This window comes from Pholis gunnellus, assembly GCF_910591455.1.
Source record: "Pholis gunnellus genome assembly, chromosome: 9".
NCBI lineage: Eukaryota > Metazoa > Chordata > Actinopteri > Perciformes > Pholidae > Pholis > Pholis gunnellus.
This window is the reverse complement of record NC_136535.1, coordinates 24,430,903-24,452,195: the sequence shown is the minus strand read 5'-3', so window position 1 is coordinate 24,452,195 and position 21,293 is coordinate 24,430,903. Positions and strand designations below refer to the sequence as shown.

General features: G+C 44.9%; 2 protein-coding genes across 2 annotated transcripts; one reads left to right on the top strand and one right to left on the bottom strand.

Moving 5' to 3' along the window:
• Window positions 1-7: 7 nt before the first annotated feature.
• On the bottom strand, window positions 8-12,523 carry sgpp2 (sphingosine-1-phosphate phosphatase 2). The gene is made up of 5 exons (XM_079165936.1): window positions 12,198-12,523; window positions 10,173-10,334; window positions 3,020-3,199; window positions 1,220-1,309; window positions 8-671 (listed from the first exon to the last, which is right to left on the bottom strand). Exons 1-5 carry the CDS (start codon window positions 12,432-12,434, stop codon window positions 126-128), a joined length of 1,215 nt encoding a protein of 404 aa, XP_079022062.1. The 5' UTR covers window positions 12,435-12,523; the 3' UTR covers window positions 8-125.
• Window positions 12,524-15,140: 2,617 nt separating this feature from the next.
• Window positions 15,141-15,911, top strand: rnf228 (ring finger protein 228; the record flags this gene model as incomplete). The annotated part of the gene is made up of 1 exon (XM_079166835.1): window positions 15,141-15,911. The coding sequence occupies one exon, from the start codon at window positions 15,141-15,143 to the stop codon at window positions 15,909-15,911; it is 771 nt and encodes a 256-aa protein (XP_079022961.1).
• Window positions 15,912-21,293: the final 5,382 nt, after the last annotated feature.

Sequence of the window (21,293 nt, the reverse complement as noted above, 5' to 3'; positions counted from 1 at the left end):
AAAAAAATGTCATCACAAAACATTTTATTTGCTTTCAGTTCAGTTACGTTTGTGTGAGTCAGTCACAGCTGGGTTAACGTGTAAAAACATTGAAATAAATATAAGGTACATTTGTTATGGAAAGGTCATAGCAGCCCCAGTAGAATAAACACTCTATTGACTAATATAGAATTGACAAGTCCAACAGCCGTGTACGTGACAAACTTGTACGGCACCTCGATCTCCCTCCTCCTCCTGGCACCGCCGTCGTTCCTCGGCACTCCGTACCACGAATACAGCGCCTGCAGGGTCACCGTTTTCACCACCAGCCGAGTTCCCAGCAACGCCGCCACCCCCACGAGGAAGCGGGCGCCACCTAGCGCCAACGCGTCGGCGGTGAGCGCGGGCAAGGGTACGGGCAGCGCCCCCTGGGGCTCAAAGGTCTGACCCAGCTGCTGGTTCACCCAGTAGCCCACGGAGCAGCCGGCCCCGGCTCCCAGGATGGTGGTGGTGTCCCCCCGCGTGGTGGTGTAGCGGTCCAGCTCCGGGTACGTGTAGCTGAGGAGGAGAGGCAGCATCAGCGCCGCGATGGGGGAGACGGAGCTGGTGAGCTGGAACCGGTCGAAGGCCTCCCAGTACGGGTAGGTGAGGAACAGGATGATGGCGGAGAGCAGAGCGCCGCAGATCACATCCTGAAGGCACAATAATGAGACAACAGTTAATAAAAATGCTTAAAGCCAAAGTTTTAATTGCAATGATCAATACCACTCTCGTATGTGTTAATTAGTGAGCTTTAGAGGTAGATTTCGTTCATTTTAGACTTTTTGGTTTTTGTGCTAAGCTAGGCTAACTGGCTACTGGTTTTAGTATTTTTAGCCGACAGATATTCGAGTATCAAACTTCTCTTCTAACTCTCGGCAAGAATGCAAAAAGCGTAATGTCCCAAAACGGTAAATCATTTTCTACATTTAGGGGAAACAATTATCGTCAAATCTGTATTTTCCGCCCTGATAAATGTGATAAATATGCACTTAGACATCACTCATCTAAAGAAACTTATATAACTTCACCTTACAGTGAGATGTTTCAAATGGAAGGTGTTTTGGATCAAAGCCTCAGCCAGACAGCTTAACCAGCCACTGATGAATTATGAATCCTGCGTTGAGCTTGAATGTTTTACGCTGCAGTATATATATGTGTGTGTGCTTGTGTGTGTGTGTGTGTGGAGGGACTAGCTCACCAACACTGAGTGCATGCCGGTGTAGAGGCGGCTCAGACACACCAGAGACGACAGCGTCAGAGCGATCAGCAGACCCACCTCGAACTGGAACTGGGACACAAACACAACTTGGATCACTAACCAAACGCTGAAATCTGTGACAGTAGAGACGTTGTGCGTCACGTGAAAACATTCCTCAGTAAAAAACACATTTCTCATTTAGTGTTTATTTTCTTTTTTTTAAACCCTATTCCCCCTATCCCCCCCCCCCCCCCCCCCCCCCTTAGCTTGTGATCAAATCATCCGTTCGTCAATCCTCTTAATGGCGACGTGTAGCTCCTCTGTCGGGTTGACGTAGTGCCCGTCATCAAGCCGCTGCTCCTTTATTCCTCTACTGTCTCTCCATCCTCTCTGCCCTCCCTCCTTTTACCTAAAGCGGCAGGTTTTTGTCCCCCCCCCCCCCCCCCCACCACCACCACCACCACCATTTCAATAACAGTGAGAAGAGAGGCCTTGTGTATTCATTCACCTCCCCTCCCTCCTCTCTGCCTTTTTTTTTCTTCCTGTGTCTTTTCCTGTCTTTTGCAGCTGGAAGCCTATTCACTGGTAGTTCATGAAGAGATTTTTTTTTGAATGGCCACAAAGGATGCCGGGGACAGGAGTGGGGGGGGGGGGGGGCACTCTGTGATTGACTGTCGTGACCTCCGACCTGCTCCGGGGGAACCGGGGCGAGCTGCCCCGAGGCCTTGTGGCTATTCAGGAGCCTCTCTGCTGCAGCAGCTCGCTACTCATCTACGGCTCTTTTTCTTTTCAGGGGGGAATCCTGGAGGAATTCCAGGCCACAGTTAAGTGCTCTACTGTACGCGGGGGTTGTCTCGGGGGGTTGCCGGGATGATTTCGTCTGACCTTGAGAGAACGGCAGTGCGAGGAAAATCATAGGCGAATAGTTGCTGTGATTTGACCACAAATCAAGCAGACAGCTGTTGAGGCTGTAAAACCAGGGTTGGGCATTCACTCGATCCTTCATTAAAAACACAGTGTGGGGATTAAGACAGCCTATGATTGAGCCACTGAGTGTTTTATTGACTTTGCAGTAGAGTGGGAGACATAAAGAGGGGGAAGAGTCGGGAGGAGGAGGAGACGCGGACTGACAGTCATTGACTCGGTCGAGTCCATCAGAAGACCAAACAGCGGCCGGGTGTGACTGATGGTGACTGCTGGCCCCGCCCCTCCCTGCCCATTGTCCAACAGGCTCAGTCGGGACCCTGTGATGGACAGCGGGGGCCACTCCCTTCCATCCCACTCTGCTCCCGTCGTCCACAGACTTCCCAGTGCCTCAAACTCACAACTATTTCATTTGAGCGAGAAGCGGCTCATTCGGATCGGCAATTTAAATCGGCAATTTAACAGCACCGTTAATGACATATATGTCACAATTACGGTTAAACGTACACTCCGAATCCTCGTTGTAAATCCCCACTTAGTAGCTTTGCTGAGCTTTTAAACCGTGTCTGTGTCTTACCTTCTCCTCGTCTACTTAAACTGACTGTTCCACACCAGACGGGGTTGTCTATGTGTAGAACTTCACTCACACGAGGTGGTTCTAACCCTCGTCTTGGTTCAAGACTGGATGTCAATGATCTCTTCGGTCATTCTTCACCATCCCCTCACTCTGCTTGATGACTTTGACTCACTCGCTTTAAACCGCATCATAGATTTGTTGCACGTTCGGCTACGGAGCAATATATTTGCGTTTTAAGTGCTGTATTTTTAGTAAGTCTTTTAATGCCGTCTTACTGCATTTAGTCGGCGAATGCTCACCTGTATCCTGGACGGAGCGCTCAGTAACACCGTGAAGGAGATGGCGGTGGCGGCCATGGCGTGGGTGGAGGGCAGCCCGTATTCGGCGTCGACGCGCGGCTCCAGCTTCACCACGGGGGGCGAGAGAGGGCGAGGCAGCTTCAGCGTGTCCTTCATCACCTGGCCGACGTACATCACCAACTGTGAGAGGAGAGACGACCAAATATCTTATTGTGTCCAGGTGGCGTTTTTATTTTTAAGATTATTCCCTCAATGTGTCATTTTTAGGGAAAACACTCTGAATTGATACAAAATGATATATTATATTTTTACTATTACCTCTTGTAAAGATGAAGGCCCTTCCAAACGATAAGTCACGACAAAATGTAAACGTACTTTGGTGTTTAATTATTGCTTTACGTCAAATTCGTTAAACATGTTTTTATACTATTTTTAAATAAAACATTTTTTTTTTTTATCATTTAGATAGTACTGTTGGCTTGATACAATATATATTTATCTTTTATACCTGACGTGATATTAAACAGCAGAAAGGACAGAGAGAACTGCAGAGCGCTGAAATCAGAGGAGGAAGATGATAAAATAATGAGTAGAGGAAGCAAAGATAAGGCTTTGCTCTAAAACTTACCACACAGTCTTATAAATAAGTAATCACTGTTCCCACTCCAAAAAAAAAAAAAAGACTGTGCAAGAGTGGAGACCCACCTCTGGTATAAAGTGCAGATGCTGCAGTCACACAGAAACTAAATCTATTGTAAGAACCTGAGAATTGAAGAAGGCCGGATCTGCTGACACAGCGTCTTCAGCTGGCGCGGGTCAGACAGAGGGCTCTTGACAGAATGACACACTCAGTGCAAGGTGTGTGTGTGTGTGTGATGCTGTATAGGTGTCGGTGTGTGTGTGTGTGTGTGTGTGTGTGTGTGTGCCCTGCCAAATGTGCTGCCTATTCTCTTTCATGAGATCCCCAGCGGCCCTCGGAGGGGCGGCCTGCTCCGGCTCCAGGTTTATTTAAAGCTCTGCCTTGTATATTTAATGAATGGCTGTCTTAGCGAGGAGCAGGGAGGCAGCGAGCGCAGAGCGAGGCTCAGGACACTAATGTGTGTGTTTAAGGGAGAGAATGGACAGGTTGTCATTACCATCTCTACTGACACTGTAATCAGGAAATGCTTGTTCCCATGGCAAATGATGGATAAAAAATAAAAAGGTCGGCTGACCCGCTTGTGGACGTATAAAAGGCCCACAGATAGAGATGGAGACGATGGAGCACACAGAATGGGGAAGAAATCTGTGAACACCAGAACATTACACACACTCTTTTCCCCAAACTGTGGGTATTAATAGGCTGCACTGAGAGTGGAGGCAGAGGTTTTGGAACATATCGCTGCAGGGATGTGCTCCCATTCAGGCACAAGAGTGAGGTCCAAATATTGGGCGGTAAAGCCGGCCTCGAAGTCAGTGTTTCAGTGCATCCCACAAGGTGATGGATGGGGTTGAGTTTAGGGCTCAGTGCAGGCCAGTTCTTCCCAATACGTTAAACCTGCATTCTCTCTAATGACCACCAGGGGGCGACTCCTCTGGTTGTATAGAAGTCTATGAGAAAATGACTCTACTTCTCTCTTGATTTATTACCTCAGTAAACATTGTAAACATGAGTTTATGGTCTCAATCTCTAGTTTCAAGTCTTCTTCTTCAAACTAGTAAAACAGACGATTAATCAGGGTATGCTTTAGGGCGGGGCTACCTTTGGGATTGACTGGTCGCTATACCACGGTGTTGTCCAGTCTGGGAGTTATATATATATATATATACATACACACACTGTATATATACTAGTGCTGGGCAAGTTAACGCGTTATTATCGCGTTAACTCATTAATACGTCTGTATATAAGAAGTGGATGGATTCGTTGTGACGTCACTCATTGGTTTGTGAACTGCCGTTTTGAAGCATCAAGTTCGGCGTTTTGACCGTCACCATCTTGGATTAGGGCCGTAGCCATCTTGGCTCTTTGCAACCGTTGAACGGAAGTAACCATATTTGGACTGCGGAGGAGTGACGTAGAGACGCCGTATACGGCTCTGGTAGAGACCTGTCAATCACCGTGTAGCCCCGCCCCTAAAGCATCCCCTGCTTTATGGTCTGTTTGACTCTAAATGGACCATCATTTACTAAATGAACATCATGCTGTATTGAAGAAGACTTGAAACTAGAAATTGAGACCATAAACTCATGTTTACAATGTTTACTGAGGTAATAAATCAAGAGAGAAGTAGAGTCATTTTCTCATAGACTTCTATACAATCTGACTTATTTATGGTTACTGTCTGGTTCTTTCACACCAAACTGGGAGAAAACATTTCTTTATGGGCTTTGCTTTGCTTTGTGCACATTGTCATGTCTTCCCCAAACTGTTGACACAGTTGGAAGCACACTCTCTGAGATATCGTTGTGGGCTGTGGCATTAAGATTTCCCTTCAGGGAATAGTTTGGGAAAGGCCCTCAGTTCAATAAGAAGATTGATCCCATATCTGTGCATTAAGCACAGAGTTGGAGCCAGACCGTTCAATCTCAGAACCCATCGGTCTGACGACAGATACGTTTTTGGGAGCGAGGGGCTGGAGGGGAGACGCGAGACTGTAGTTGGAGTTGGGAGACGACCGGTACGACTGGGTTGTTTCACAGTTAGCTAGTTTACGAGCTCATTGTCAACCAATGAAAGCTAAACCATCGTCTCAGATTGCATTTCGGTCAATACGTTCCACCTATTTAGCTCTCCAGAGGGACAGTTTACCTGCATGCAACCAAAGCCTGCTCAAATTCAATATTCAACTCTATGTATTTGTGTCGCTGAATATCACAAATCAAAAATTTGCAATAGAGGGCTTTACAATCTGTACAGCATGCGACATCCTCCATTCCAGTCTCTAGCTCCATACTTGGAGTTTAGCGTCTTTGACCAAGCGTCCACAAAAGTATACAGTAAAGAGTGTACATATCATTTATTTTTTTTGATGGTTGAGAAACAAGAGAGCTAAATAAACATGAATAAGAGCGAATGAGATTAAACCTTCCAACAATGATGTTTTGTTCTGACCAAAAAGCTCAATCCTTATTTTACATCTCCTTGTCCTCTACAAATGCATTAATATAAAGTTTATTATTACACATATTGGCATCTACATACACTGTATCTACACGCGTGCACCCAGACAGAATAATTGGCTCCATGAGGTGGACAATAAACAGAGGACAGACAACGGTGAACCCATTTAGCACGTCTGACCTCATGCATTCACCACGTATTCACACAACAAGCCATACTGTGTGCACATCATGCACTGTGCCCCGCCCCCTCCCTGCCTTCACACAATTAATCTGCCTCCCAGTTCAAGTGCTCGCATGATATGATACCCTCACCCTCACCCTCACCCCCCCCCCCCCCCCCCCCCCCCCACACACACACACACACACACACACACACACACACACACACACACACACACACACCATCAACACAAACATTATATTCAACTGGCTCATGAGCCAGCGTCTCATTGGTGTCTTTGTACAATTCACATCAAAAGGACTGACCCAGGCTAAGTCTGGTCACATAAAGGGAAGAGTTAAAGACAGTTCAAGACACACACACACACACACACACACACACACACACACACACACACACACACACACACACACACACACACACACACACACACACACACACACACACACACGCACACGCATAGAGAGAGAGAGTTGTGCTTGAGTGTGTGTTTCCTCGTGAATAAGTGTATTGATCGAGGCCGCCAGTGCAGCTTTGGACTTTGATCTGTCAACATGTGGATCAGAGAGTGTGTGTGTGTGTGTGTGTGTGTGTGTGTGTGTGTGTAGGGTAGAGGCGCTACAGGTCACAGGTTTGTATGGAGAAAAAACACAAGATGTTTATTTTGTGTCACAGCAACATGATTGATGGCTGATTTGGTTCCTGGTTCATACTTTTGACCACCAAGGCACTGGTAACTTAAAGTTGTGTGGATAAAATGACATCTGATGATCGATCTGTGCGCACAAAGCAGTATCATATCTGTGACATTTCTGCTTCATAAAGATCTTAGTTTTTCATGTAAAACCATGTAGAAGTTTAACTTTACTGACTGTAGAAGTCATCAATAGCACATCGAGGCCCATTAGATCAACGGGTATTTTGGGACTCATGCAGCAGCCTGCTCTCATGAACCAAGAAGTATTTTCTGCAGATATGCAAGAGTTTCTCTATAATATCCTCACAGCATGGTTTGTTACTGAGAGAGCCCTAAAGAGGCGGGAGAATTTCTCCTGGGTCCAGTTTTAAAGTTGCACTCAGCCTTTACTATCCTGCTTATGGACTTCCAATCCGCCTGTTTTCTTATATTGCTTTTGTACTGTTTTCGGCTGACTCGGCCTTCACTTCTCCATTAATGCAAAAATAAATAAATAACTGCAGCAAATGGTTTTCACGCACTCTCAATAGTAGTTCTCAAAAGTGGGGAGCACGTGAGCGAGGGAAGATGTGAAGCAGAACGTGGGACGGCAACCTACGGGTATGACAAGTGAATAGCGCCTTAAAATGCCTTAAAGCTGCATTCTCTCTAATGTCCACCAGGGGGCGACTCCTCTGGTTGTATAGAAGTCTGTGAGAAAATGACTCTACTTCTCTCTTGATTTATTACCTCAGTAAACATTGTAAACATGAGTTTATGATCTCAATCTCTAGTTTTTAGATTTTCTTGTATTTCGATGGTCAGATGTGGCCATCGAACAGACCTGGGGGTTTGGCACCATGTTGTTCCTAGAACTCTTCACAGAGGGCTGATGCTAATGTCAGCATGCTAACAATAACAAATATCAGGTCAAAAATTGTATTTGCTCAATACTTATACCTGCAAAACTAACTACATTTTCATCAGCCTCTTCTGTAGTTTATACAGTAGTTTAAATTAGCAAATGTTAGCTTGCCGTCATGCTAAACAAAGGTAGAGAACATTATGCCATTGTTCAGACAGCACATTATCCCAAAACGGCAATAGTCCAAAAAAAAAAATCCCATTAGTCCACAAATTGGACCGAAAGCCCATTTGTCAACCAGCTTGTTATCCTGAAAAACAAACAAACAAAAAAAACGCCCATTGCTCAGAAAATACAACCAAACAGAAGCACATGGCTAATTATTATGCAGAATGACATCATCAGACCTTCCCAGGTACTATTTTCTTTTTTTACTATAGCAAAGGCATGATCCGCCCTACTCTGCTTCTGATTGGCTAGTACTCATTAGCCTTCATTGGTTGAGTTGGTTTGGTTTATGTCTGATGACGCAGAATAATTAGCCATGTGCGTCTGTGGCAAGGAGAGTGTGTATTTTCGGAGCAATTGTTTGTTTTCGGGAAAACGAGTTGGGTTTTGGTAGAATGCGTCATTTTTCGGACTATTGGGCCGTCGGAACAATGGGCCATCTTCCATCATACCTGCAGACTGAGAAGTTAATGACTGTATCTGAAGTCTTACAATCTTTACATGTCACACTCTATCATTTTATCTGCCAGCTGTCAACACCAACTGATCCGGACTGGAACAGTCATGATATGCATTTTTCGTCCTGGTCATTTTCAAGCACTTTGTGGCCGACGATTGTAGGTATTACTGCCAGTACAGCAGTGACCTTCCTTGTAGTTACGACAGGGCAGAGTCACACTGCCGTTTTATTCATAGACGGACAGATTCTGACCTCTGGTCTTCGTCACTGATGGCTGGTCAAGTTTCGTCTTCTGGGAATAAAGTGAGTGCAGTTCCTTCTCTAAACATTCTCCTGCTGTCCGCGTCATAGTTCATGCCCTGTGTGTGCAACTAGATGGGTTTTGATATTCCAAACAGCACAGTAGGTGCATGATTTGCATAACACTGTGCTACTGTAATGCCGTACGACACGGCAATGTAATTCATGACCATATGTTTAATGACAGCTACTGTTTTCTAAGTCAACCAAAGTCACGCTGCAAGTAAAGGTAACAGAGTAGTGAAGGACACAAGGTGGAGGGAGAGGATGGGGGGAGGGGGGTATAATGAGTGTGTTTTTCAGTAATGGACCTGCGATGTGTGTGCTCATGCATACCAGTCTAAATGTGCATGGGTGCACTTCAGATGTTGGCGTGAGTTGCCAGTTTTTGCGTGCGAGACGGAGACGGAGGGGAAAGAAAGAAAGCGCTCAATCCCTCCGTGAACCCTCAGATAACTCCACCAGCACAATGGCAGGGTGCTGTTAGAAGTTGGGAGTGCAGGGTGATGCGCCCCGAGGGCTGACAGACCAAATGTTCGTTCCACAGAGAGAGAGAAAGCTCAGAGCGCTGATGAGGCCGATAAAACACTCTGCTGGTAGATTATGGGGGGGGGAGGGAGGGAGGAGAACACAAGAGTGGAGCTGGTAATGTCTAACTAGAGGGACGGCGATGAGTGTGTTTAGGAGGCTAAGGCGGGGAGTGCGAGCATGCGCGTCTGTGTATGTGTGTGTTGCTGTTTATGTGCAGTTTAAAAAGGAGTTCAAACAGCGGCCTGGTGAAGCCAGGATGCCAGAAGAATGGTGTCTCTTCCCCCTGGGGGTGGGGGGGGTGGGGGGGGGGTCCAAACAAGGGGTTCAGACACAGGGCAGCCACCCAGCGCTCGAGGCGGGGACACAAAGGGCACAAAAACACACTGCCCATCACGCACAGTGCAGGAGAGAGGGTGTATGGCCGACTGTGTGTCTCTATGAAGTGTCAAATACGCTCCCTCCGGGTTCACGTCTGACGGGTTTTCAGGCCGTCTTGTCGTTATGTGCTGGATTCTGTCAGAGTAAATATCTTTAAAAAAAGGGGAGACTCTTATATTCGGTAATGAGTCCCCGTGTGTGGCCTCTCGCCGTGTCAAGGGCCCTCGGCCAGGCTGGCCCCTCAGGCCTGGGGGATATATGAACATGATGGTGTCAGAGACAGGTCACTGGAAGGGGGGGGGGGGGGGGGATGAAAGGAGGTTGAAAGGTGAAGTGAGGGAGATGAAGAGCAGAGAGAAGAGAGGTGGCATTGTGGAACCAACGGACATCGGACCGATGCGCACATGTCCCCCTCCAGCTGTGACTTACGGTCCACATGTTCACGAGGCGTCGGCACAGGAACGGGTCCAGGCTCCAGTGAATGCAAGGCAGACAGGTGATGTAGAAGATTTCGTGCCCCAGGCCCGCCGACAACAGGAAGAGGAAGTGCAAAGGCCAGTTCCTCACCTCGTACTGAGGTCTGCTGCAGGCCTGCAGAGAATAAACACAGATTAACACTAAAGGTGATGCACCGGAAAATTCAGAAATTTTAAATCATATCTCATCTTTAGGATGACATTTTTTGGTATTATAGAAACATGTTTCCTAAGTTTAAAAAAACAACTAACTGATCTTAGGATAGTAATTCAGCCATTACAGAACCATCCTAACTTTGTGATTTCCCAAATTATGATTCCTAAATCAGGATGTCCTGAATTCAAAATAGCTATTAAAAATGGAAGCAGCACGGTTGTTAGGCCTTCATGGTGATGACAATGAAGACGGGAGAACGCTTAAAATCTCCCGGACCGACTGCCAAGACCATTACATTTGATGTCCGGCTCTGATGAGGGTTAATTGAGATAGTTGGGAAGAGAAACGTCCAGTAAAAGTTGGGATTTCCCCTCATCACTCGAGACCATTAGTGCCTCGGACTCCTCGTAGTTAACCACCTTTTATTTATTTTTTGTGCATGATAGCATTAAAGCTAGCGAGCCAAAGACAAGTAAGAGCCAATGATATGACGGCTGGTCCATCTTGAGTAGCCAACCGGTGCATTCTAATCAAAAACACAGGCATGACAGGACGAGTGCTGATTGGACAATTACATTTCTACTTAGAGTCAGGGTTTCTTCAGTTAAGGACACAGCCACGAGTTCAGGAATTATTTCTGTAATAGGAAGATAGGATTTTTTAGTGAAGATAAGACAAGCAGTTTGGATATTTTTCTGTAATGAGGCCCCTGGAAAGATATCAGATTACATCTAATAGCCAACAGTGCAGCCACACCCTACGTTGGCTCCACACCCGTCACCTTTTTTGTTTGTTTGCAGCTTCTTTTCGTCACATTTCATTATTTTTACCAGCCAGCAATTCAGAATCTGCTGTTTTTCTCTCTTCAAATGATGAAAGTAGCACACAAATAAATACCAAGCACACATTTGTATTGCATGTGCACAAGGTTAGGGTACTCCTCCAAGGGAGAAACCAAAAAAGAGTGGTCAGACATCGATGCAGCGAGGTCGAGACCGTTAGCCTCTAAGCATCACGTTCCAAAAAATGCAACACATTGGCTTCTTTCATTAAACCCCCTTACCTCCTATAAATTCCACACTTCTTTCAAACTCCACACCTCCAATTCATAACGCAGACTTTCTGTCATGCATCTGTAGTTTCCATGCCCAACCCAAGATAACCCTGATGATGTGGGTCTAACCATCAAAGACATTATACAACTGTTTCAACGAGTAAACTGCAATGCCATAAAACAAACTCATCCATCAGTTTCTTCGGTTATATTTGCATAAACCTACGCCACTTTGATTTGAATTTAAAGAAATTAATTTGACTATTGTATATGCATAAACGTACAACAATGTCCGAACTGAACACCACCCAGAAGGAGCTCCAAATTCCTGCACAACATCAATCCCATCCTCAACATCTGAGCCTGTGAGTAACTCCTCTGTGTTCCTCTTCAACTCGTCAGTAGCCCACATAAATAGTTTGCATAAGAGAAGGGAAGACACAGAAGAATGTAAACATCCCACGCGCCTTGGCATTGTGCCGATGAGGATCTCGAGGCTGACTCAGACACCCAGACAAACGAGAAAAGCCAGTCACTGTTTGGTTTGCATACTATTTAAATCCGTTACTGGGCGAGTAAACCTGTTGCACGTATAGCTCTTACTTCCTAGAACCAACATCTTTGTCCATTTATTCCTTTTAAATTAATCTCACATGTTGAAGGAATCCAATGCAAATAGTAGCTAATGGACAATGTGGTTTCTCTTTGTGAATTAAAATCATTTAAAGGTTAAAAGCACTTAGTGGACCAACTTTTGTCAGACTTACACTAACAGCACATCCGTTCTCCTTGTGTTTAAAGTTTGAATTCTGATCCTGGTGGTCCCGACTTCCCTCCTGCTGTCCACCACGTGGTTCGCCGTTGTGGACCGTGGTTCCAGTCGGAGCGCGCGTCCTCCCTCGGCTGCGATCATGACGCGCGGCTTCGACGAGGACGAGTCCGCATCGTCTCTGGAACCGGGCCACGAGCTCCGAGTCGTGAAGGTAAGCCAAGGACTGCAGCATGTCAGGGGTGGGGGAAAGAGGCAGGAGTGGATGTGGATACTCTGACCTACACAGGGTCGATGTTTGCACCGCGGGCAGGGCGCAGAGCTGCGTACAGGTGCGGCTGCTGTGCGACGCAGGTGTGCGCAGCGGGGCGGGGCTAGTGGGGAGACTGAACAGGTAAGTCTTCCAAGTTTATCCGACCTTTATCCGGGGATGGTTCACCCGTTATCACACAGTATTTAAGGCATGCAGAAGTCAGTTTTATTGCAATGTAACAGCTTGCCCATAATAAGTAACGTGTAAATATAAGGCTGTAAAGTAAGTGAGCTAAACCAGGCTGATGTGGGATTCAATTGTATTAACATGAGATATGACATTTAAATATTGTATAAGGTCACTTATAATATAATATAATGTATGTATATAATGGTCAGTTATAATACAACAGACCATATTGAGCCAAATAATAGAATTTAGAGTGCAACAGGTCATTCTGCGTACAACTGCTGCAGTGAATTGTGGTAAAATAAGACTACATTATTAAAAGATGATTCTCCATCATCATCAGCTTCCTAACCATCACCATGGTAATGAGGCTGTGGAATTGTGTGTAGAAGGCTTCAGGCTCTACTGCGCTGCTTCTGTTTGTTATCAGTCGCCCGCCAACAGAGATCCAGCAATTTGTTTGGTCATTTTCTAAAGAAATCACAAAACAGCAACATTCAGAGGACGAGTTCCTGTAAAGTTGAGTCCGGGGAACACTCAGCATCAATGTGCCAGAAATAAAAGAGGATTTAGTCACATGTTCACCAACAACTCTGCATATTGGATATGAGAATGACCATGTGATGAATGGAATATCAGCTGGAGGTCAAGCTAGTTTCCTTGGGTCAGTGAGGCTTGTGTCTAAAAGAGGACTGTGTCAATGTGGGCGACCCCTTAATTCAGAACTGTATTCCCCTCTCGTTATAACACTTTTGCCAATTGTAGGGCTGAAAAGATCATTTTTCATTTGTCACGTCATGGGAATGAACAGCAGGATGTTTATCGTATAACACGTAGCACCAAGCGTGTCTTAAAGTCACATCTGACCTGGTACTCATACTTGTCTCAGTGTTGTAAATAGAATGAACAAAACTTTTTCTGACAATTTGTAGCCGTCAGCTTCAGAGCCAAATCTTGTGAGTGTGAGTCAGTTTGAAGAATGTGACCGCTGGGTTTCACATCATTTGAGCCTCTTCAATGACCTACTTGTCAGCTGACTGCAGCTTCATTTGTGATTCTTTCATGATTAAAAGGCTTTTAGTATAAGAGCAGTATTTCTTATATGTTTTTAAAACATATTTCTTTAAGTCTAACTTTGTTTATTAGTGTTCAAATACAACATGTAGGCCTATAGACCAACATAATGAGAAGCCTGAAGCCGCTCCAAATGATTCTTGACGTGATTTATTGAACAAATGTGAAACTTTAGTCTCTTCATAAACTTGACTTCCCTTTTTTTATATGAATTGAATAATTTAGTCAACATTGTTCCACTCAACCCCTTGTAATGTAAGACAGTGCAGTTTAAGCAATATTATCCTATAATACACATTTATGGAAGGTTACTGTAGGTGGGCCTACAGTTTTGAGGTACTTACTTGTACTTGAGGCCATTTTCTTTTTACGAGACTTTATACTCCCACTCAGGGGAAAAATATACTTTTTACCTCACTATATTTATTTGACTGCTGTTTTTTATACTTTTCTTATCAAGATTTTATACACAACACAATGAGTTTTTAAGCGTGTTGTATTAAATTACCCAACAGTTTATCAAGTTAATGAATCTGTAGTAACATTCCAATAATAGCTAAATATGATTAGAATAAATAACTCTGAATGGGGCCATTTTACATGAGTACTTTTATTTGTTGAAGTATAGACTAGTACTACATGTACAGCACTTTTACTTCAGTAAAATGTCAATGCAGGGCTGTGATGGAGTTGTACTGTTCCTTTTACTGAAGTACAGATATGAAAAATAGTTATTTCATACCTGAATACACAATATTTAAGTCAGATAATACTTAATGCTGGATTTTACTACTCACTGGTCTCTTATGAATATTAAAGTGTATACATATCCCTCTTTCCTCTCTGTGGACTCACTGTAAATCAAAAATAGGTATTTGATTGGAACACGTTGAGCTTAGACGCTCGTTGTTACCGGAAACGGCGAATCGACGCCCCCATTTGACCAAATTAGCGCATCCTGGCATGCTCTGTACGTAGTGCGTGGATCCACACCGAGAGCACTGGAAACGAGACAACAACAACAACAACGCTCTCTCTTTAACGGGATGCACACATCATCATCATCATCATCATCATCATCATCTCTCTCTCTCTCTCTCTTTGTGGGATGCTCGGAGTCACCACCATTACATCATCTATTCCCACACAGCCGAGCAGGAATCGAGAGCTTTTTCTTTTCTTTTTCATATTCAACCGGGATCCCGATCATTTGGACGGAGCGGCAGCAGCCCTGTAATACATCACGCGGCAGTGGGGGAAGGCTAATGGATATATAAATATAGAAAAATAGCCCACATCAACAATGTCTGCGGGGATGATGGCGCTTCAATGAGCGGGGAGGAGAGGAGGGGGAGAGGAGGAGAGACGTGCACCGTCATCAGCATCTGTCCGCCAGCTCCCCTTTGTGTTCGCCGGAGAGCGTGAATGGCGAGAGATGACATGGCAGAGGTAGATCTGGCACCGAGCGGAGCGGAACCCCCCGGTGAGGCCTCCTCGGTGTTCCCCTACGAGGAGTACGAGTGCAAAATCTGCTACAACTACTTCGACCTCGACCGCCGCGCGCCGAAGATCCTCGAGTGCTTGCACACGTTCTGCGAGGAGTGCCTGAACACGCTCCATCTGCGCGAGGAGCGGCCGTGGCGCATCAGCTGCCCCGTCTGCCGCCACCGGACCCCGGTGCCAGATTACCGGATCCAAAACCTGCCCAACAACACCAAGGTGACGGAGGATTTCCCGCTCTACATCGACTCGGACCCCTTGCCCCAGGACGCGCTGCCGCCGTACCCTCCCCCGTTGCACCCTGCGCTCGTCGCCCTGCGCCGGGAGGAGGCGTCGGGGACGTCCAGCGTCGGCCAGACGACCCCGTCCACCACCGTGTCCACCGCCACCACCCTCTCCCAGGACTCGGTGCGCTACGACAGCTGCCAGAGCTGCAAGCGGGTGGCGCTGACCACCGGCTGCGTCTGCGTGATCTTCTCCTTCCTCTCCATGCTGGTGTTGCTCTTCATGGGCCTGATCTTCGTGCACAGCCACAGCATCCCGCCCTCGCCGGCGGGACCCATTTGCCTGTCGGTGGCCAGCATCCTGGCCATGTTCTCGGTGGTGGTCACGTGGCTCATCTGCTGGCTCAAGTACAGACCGGATCACGAGACGGGCCGCTCGTCCGCCACCAGCAACTCCCGGAGAAACGCCTGACGCGGCCGCCGGTTCTGACTCTGGACGCAGGCGCTGGTGTGTGTGTGTGTGTGTGATTGTGTACATAATACTGGCAACTGATTCTCCCGCTCCCTTTACCTTTTCTAGGGAACAAAATCTCGTCCAAAAATGGCCTTTTCTTATATAGCAAACACCCAAAAGGCCTTCGTGTTGTTTGGAGCAATAGGCCGACATCATCCTTGATAATCTTGTTCTTAAATTGTGCACTTGAATTGCCAGTATTGACCCCTGGTGTTGGATCTCAGCTGGTTTGATGACTGAATGTTAGTGAAGTGCTTATTTCCAGGGTTTTGACTCCCCCCCCCCCCCCCCTCCTCCTCTCCCCGCCCTTTCCTGCTATAAATGATATGCATCTCCCACAATGCCACTCACTGTATGATAACTGTCCACGAGGATCCACTCTTATATCTCAACCGAGCACTAATGTACTGTACAGATATTTAACAATTCAGCTGATGGATTTAGGTTTTCACGGAGGAGAAGCCTCCAAAGTATCGCTCCCTAACGAGGAAGTCGTGTAAATAGCTCACAGAGAAGCAGGACTATAAGGTGTCGTCCATCTTTCTTGATGACCTTTTTGTGCTTGAACTTTTTCCTAAAGGATGCCTCTGTTTCCTGTTCTCTCACCGTGAACACTGCACCTCTTCCGGGTTTTATTTGTTTTTGTTTTCTCGAAGGGATTCGCTTGTGATTTTGAAAGTGTTTGGCTACTTTGTGTGCATGTTAGGCTCCTGAAAGGTCACAGCTTTTTGTTTCTACTTCTTTTGTTTTTATCAACAGGAGGGACATCGTGTCTCCTGACTCGTGTACCTCACCTTTGTTGCTGAACGAAGTAACGAAAACAAAACTTCACTGTATGATCACGATGGTGCACGGGGCCTCCTACCGCAGACGGCGTCCAGCTGGAGTTTCAGTACAGGCAGAGATCTCCTCTTTCTGTCACATCGTTTACCAAACGGAAGCTGAAAAACAGGGTTTCCAACCACGGAGCTGCCTATCAAATGAAAAATGTGTCTCTTTGCATCCGGCTTTGAAGAGAGGTCAGAATAGATGACATAAGCCAGGCCACCTTCAGCGCCACGTTCACTCCTCTTCTTCCTCTCCAAGTGTGAGAATGTAAAGCATCTGTTTTCCAGGCCAGACACGGTGAACAACTTGTAAAAGACAGATTTGGTGTCGCTGTGGTTCCTCTTGAGATTGTCAGGAGTCCTAATTACATCTGCAAACGTTACGAGCCCCATGAGCTTTGTGGCTGTGATCAGAAAGAGGCATATATGAGAGATTCATGTGTTTGTGTTATTTCAGTAACAAATATTACATTTGCCTAAACTAAAACAGAATAAAATTCACATTATACGTTTTTTTGCCCTCAGAAATACAAATAAAACAGAAACACTTAACTAACACACGCATCAAAAAGGCTAAAACGTGAAACTTCTTCTCAACATTACTGTGAACCCGTTGGTAAATTCTGTGTGTGTAATCGTTGCTAATCTATACAACTATTTATTTATTATTCTTGAATATGGGGAGAAGAGTGCTACCTTATTTGTTTGAGAAATGTGAGTTACACGCCTGTGTTGTGTTTCTGCCCCCCCCCGACCTTCCTGTCAACACTCGGTGTAGGATTCGGACACCGAAGTGGTTTTAATGTGAGCACGTGTTGCCCTCGCACACACTCATGGTATCCCTCCTCACTGCATGGGGAATAAAACAACAATAATTCAACTTGATTGTTAACTCCCACTCCAATCTGAGTCCCACGCTCGTGTCAATCATCCTGCCCAACCCCCCCTTCTTCCCAAAAAACTTTTAGATGATGCACTTTCACCCTCGTATTTGACTCAAGTAACGAGGTAAAACACCTTTTTTTGTTAAATGTAAGCGTATATTGTATTTATTTCAGAGGACCGTTTGGTTTTTAATGAGAATCTGTGGTTGTTGTTGAAGTACCAAAAAGTATTTGCACAGAGAAATGTTCCTTATGTGCTGTTTTACATACATAAAATAAATTAAAAAAACACATTTCAGTAATAAAGGAATACGTGGAATATCTGGTTGCGTCCGTCATTTGTCTCAGGACAGAAAAGCCTCTTTTGTTGCTAATCATTGCTCAGTCTTACATAATAACTGTGTGAACAAGTTGATCCCATGGCCACACAAGTAAAACACATTGTGTTTTAAATAGGAATCACATGTTAAATATTAAACCAGTGTGTCAGTGCAGGCTCAAAGATCAAATGTGCCCCCTACTGGTAGACACACAGTGCTACATGCTATTAATAATGTCAAAAGAATGTGTCAACTTGATTGCACTTCTCATGCAGGTCCAGTTGTGTAAACTTCTGGTGGCTGAAACTTGATTAAAAGTAAATACTTTTTTTCAATATGTTAATAAACTGTGAGGCTCCCTTTTTCCCTTCGTATAAATGAAGTCATTCAGCCCTCATAAAGCAACAGAATAGATAGAAAAGCACCGTCTGATTACAGCTTACTATGAAGGACAGAAGTTTCATGGGCCGTAAATTAAAGCTGTCCCCCCCCCCCCCCCTCTTTCATATTCTCAGCAGCATGTAAACAAGTCTGTTAACTGATCAGATCACAACACTAAAGACTATTGTATCAGAGCCGAGCTACAGTTACACTGATTAAGGCGAGTGCTCGCTTTTACCGTCATCAAACAAGATGAGACGACGAGTTTCTTTGTGAGGAAGTCTGGCTAATGTATGTCAATGGCTCTCGTTAGACATGAAGCACCACAGTAGCATAAACATACTTTACGTGTATAGCTTCTAACTTGTTTCTTGTTTTTTGTATTCCATGTCAGGAGCTACAAAGGTGATGTATTCAGTTTGGAGTAAAAACACAAACTTTTACTGAAACACTCAACAAAACTGCATTTAAAATGCGTCAGGAGACAATGAATCAGTTCTAACTATGATAAATACATTTATCAGCCTTTTATAAGAAGTATAAGCAATATTAACCTATAATATAAACATGTATGGAATATTACTGAGTCTGTAGGCCGACAGTGTTGAGGTACTTGTACTCCCACTCAAGAGGAAAGATATACTTTTTACCTCACTATATTGTTTTGGCTGCATGCTGTCATTTATACTTTTCTCATACATTTTTTATATGCAACACTATGAGTTTTTAAACTTGTATTAAATTACCCAACAGTGTAACAAGTTAATGAATCTGTAGTAATATTCCAATAATAGCTAATGAGTACTTTTACTGTTGAGTAGTACTACATTCTTCTTCTGATTCTTATGTACTGTTACTGTTACTTAATATCAAAATACTTCTTTCATGCCTGAATACAAACAATACTTATAAGTCAGATAATAATTAATGCAGGATTGTACCTGCATACTCACTGCTCTATTAGTAAATATTAAAGTGTTAAGAATAAAGTTTAGATCACACTCACTGTAAGTCAAACATATAAATAATTATTTCAATGACATCACCATGTATTATCGGCTTTATCTTTGAATTATTACCGTAATAGGGTGCGATGTTAACTGATCGATGTGACAATTGTGTGCTCGCGAAATGGCCTCGACGCACGAGCACGTGACGCAACTCGTTTATTTCTCATCAAGCAGAGATTCTGACTTTGGATTTCATCCTCCGGTAATGGATTGGACACGCAGATTCAGTGTCGCCTTTAAAGAAAGGGGCCGAGGTATGCATCATGCCCTCCTCTGTTTTCCATTTGCCCCTCTGGTTTTTTGTTTTTGGGCTGTAATATCCAATTTCAAATAAGATCACTGACACTCCCAAATCGTCACGTTCGTCAGACTGATGGTCTCAGTATAAGACAAAACAAACATTACTATTACATCACTTGCAGCCTAATAGTTCTTCCTTTATGCTGATGCTCGACTTGCAGAACATCAGAAGCTGCACGTGTTAACAGTTGCGGATTCACTTGTTTGCCCGAAGCCCACAACAGCGCTCATTTGATGATTATTATCATCTTATCTGCTTTAATACGAATGTTAAGAAAAAGATCTGTCAGAAACTAACTGGCGTTTCCCCCTCTCCTTCCTTCAAGCCGTTTTCACAACCTGCAGTGATGTCATTCATTTCCACGCGTGATACAGATAATTATCTTCCTCGTGAAAAGATAATGACATATCCCCCCTGAGCAGGTGAAAGACCCCCCGTGGGCCCCCCGCTTATTTTAAACCCAGCGTCCACCTATTGTCCGCGCGCCTTCTTTTTGACAGCAAAGTCAACATTTGAAGTGCGTTTTTTTTTAATTCTTTCTTCTTCCAAAGCGACTAAAAAGAGGCGAATGTTAATTGAAACCTACTTAACCTGTGGGATACCTCTGCGTAAATGGAGGTGAATGACAGGGAATCCCCCATGAAAGGGCTGATCAGGTGCTGGGGGGCTTTTCAGCTTTAGTTTCGCATGAGTCACACAGAGGTGGAGAGGCAGAACAACATATTTCTAACCCCACTCTCATCCACAACATTTTTTTTCCCGAAGATTGTCTTCATTACTGCGCCTTGATTGCCTAAAGAGGTAAAACCCACCTGTTCCACTGAATGAAGGGTCGGCCCGTGCTGCTGCTGCTCTGCCATGTGTCCACAGTCAAGACGTACATTGAAATAATGATTAGATTTGAATTGATCGGGGAAAAAACCTGTTCGTTCGTTGGTGCAGAGACTGCGCTTTAAAGGTGAAATGGTGAGGGGTGACGTACAAACATCTTATGTTCTGATTTCAGAGCTTTGCTTCAGTGATTGATTATATAGTAACACACACGATACTACAGGGCCCGTGGGTGGACTTGAACAGAAACAACTCCTCGCTCTTTCATTCTCTTTTTTGGGGCGGTGACAGTACTGATTATTACACATTTGGGGATACAAATAAACCCACTTGTCCATTGCGGCACTGATCTCTAGACTGTCTTTACGGCCGCCCTGGCGTCGTATCCTGCTGTGGCGCACGTCCCCCCATTCAGACTGTCCTCGGCCGGCTGGAGCTCGGTCTGAAAACCCCACAATAAATTCCTCGAGGTGCACACACTTTAGCACCATTTGTGTCATATATGAGGCCACGGGGTGGAAACAAATTAGGGCTCGTGTGCGACGGCATGCATTGGACGTGTTTTTTCGGATGATTTTACGCACAGATTGGTGACAAGATGAGGAGTCTCAGTGATTTTGTTTAATGTTTTTTTTTTTATCAATGCGTAAAGATCTGCACAAGCAAAAGTCACACATGTGGCTCATTAGCTACTGGTTTGTTGAATAAGGACAGAATCCATGGTTCGGTTTTGGTTTCTACACTTATAGAGCTGAAACCCAATCCGAGACTAGCCGAACATTTCAG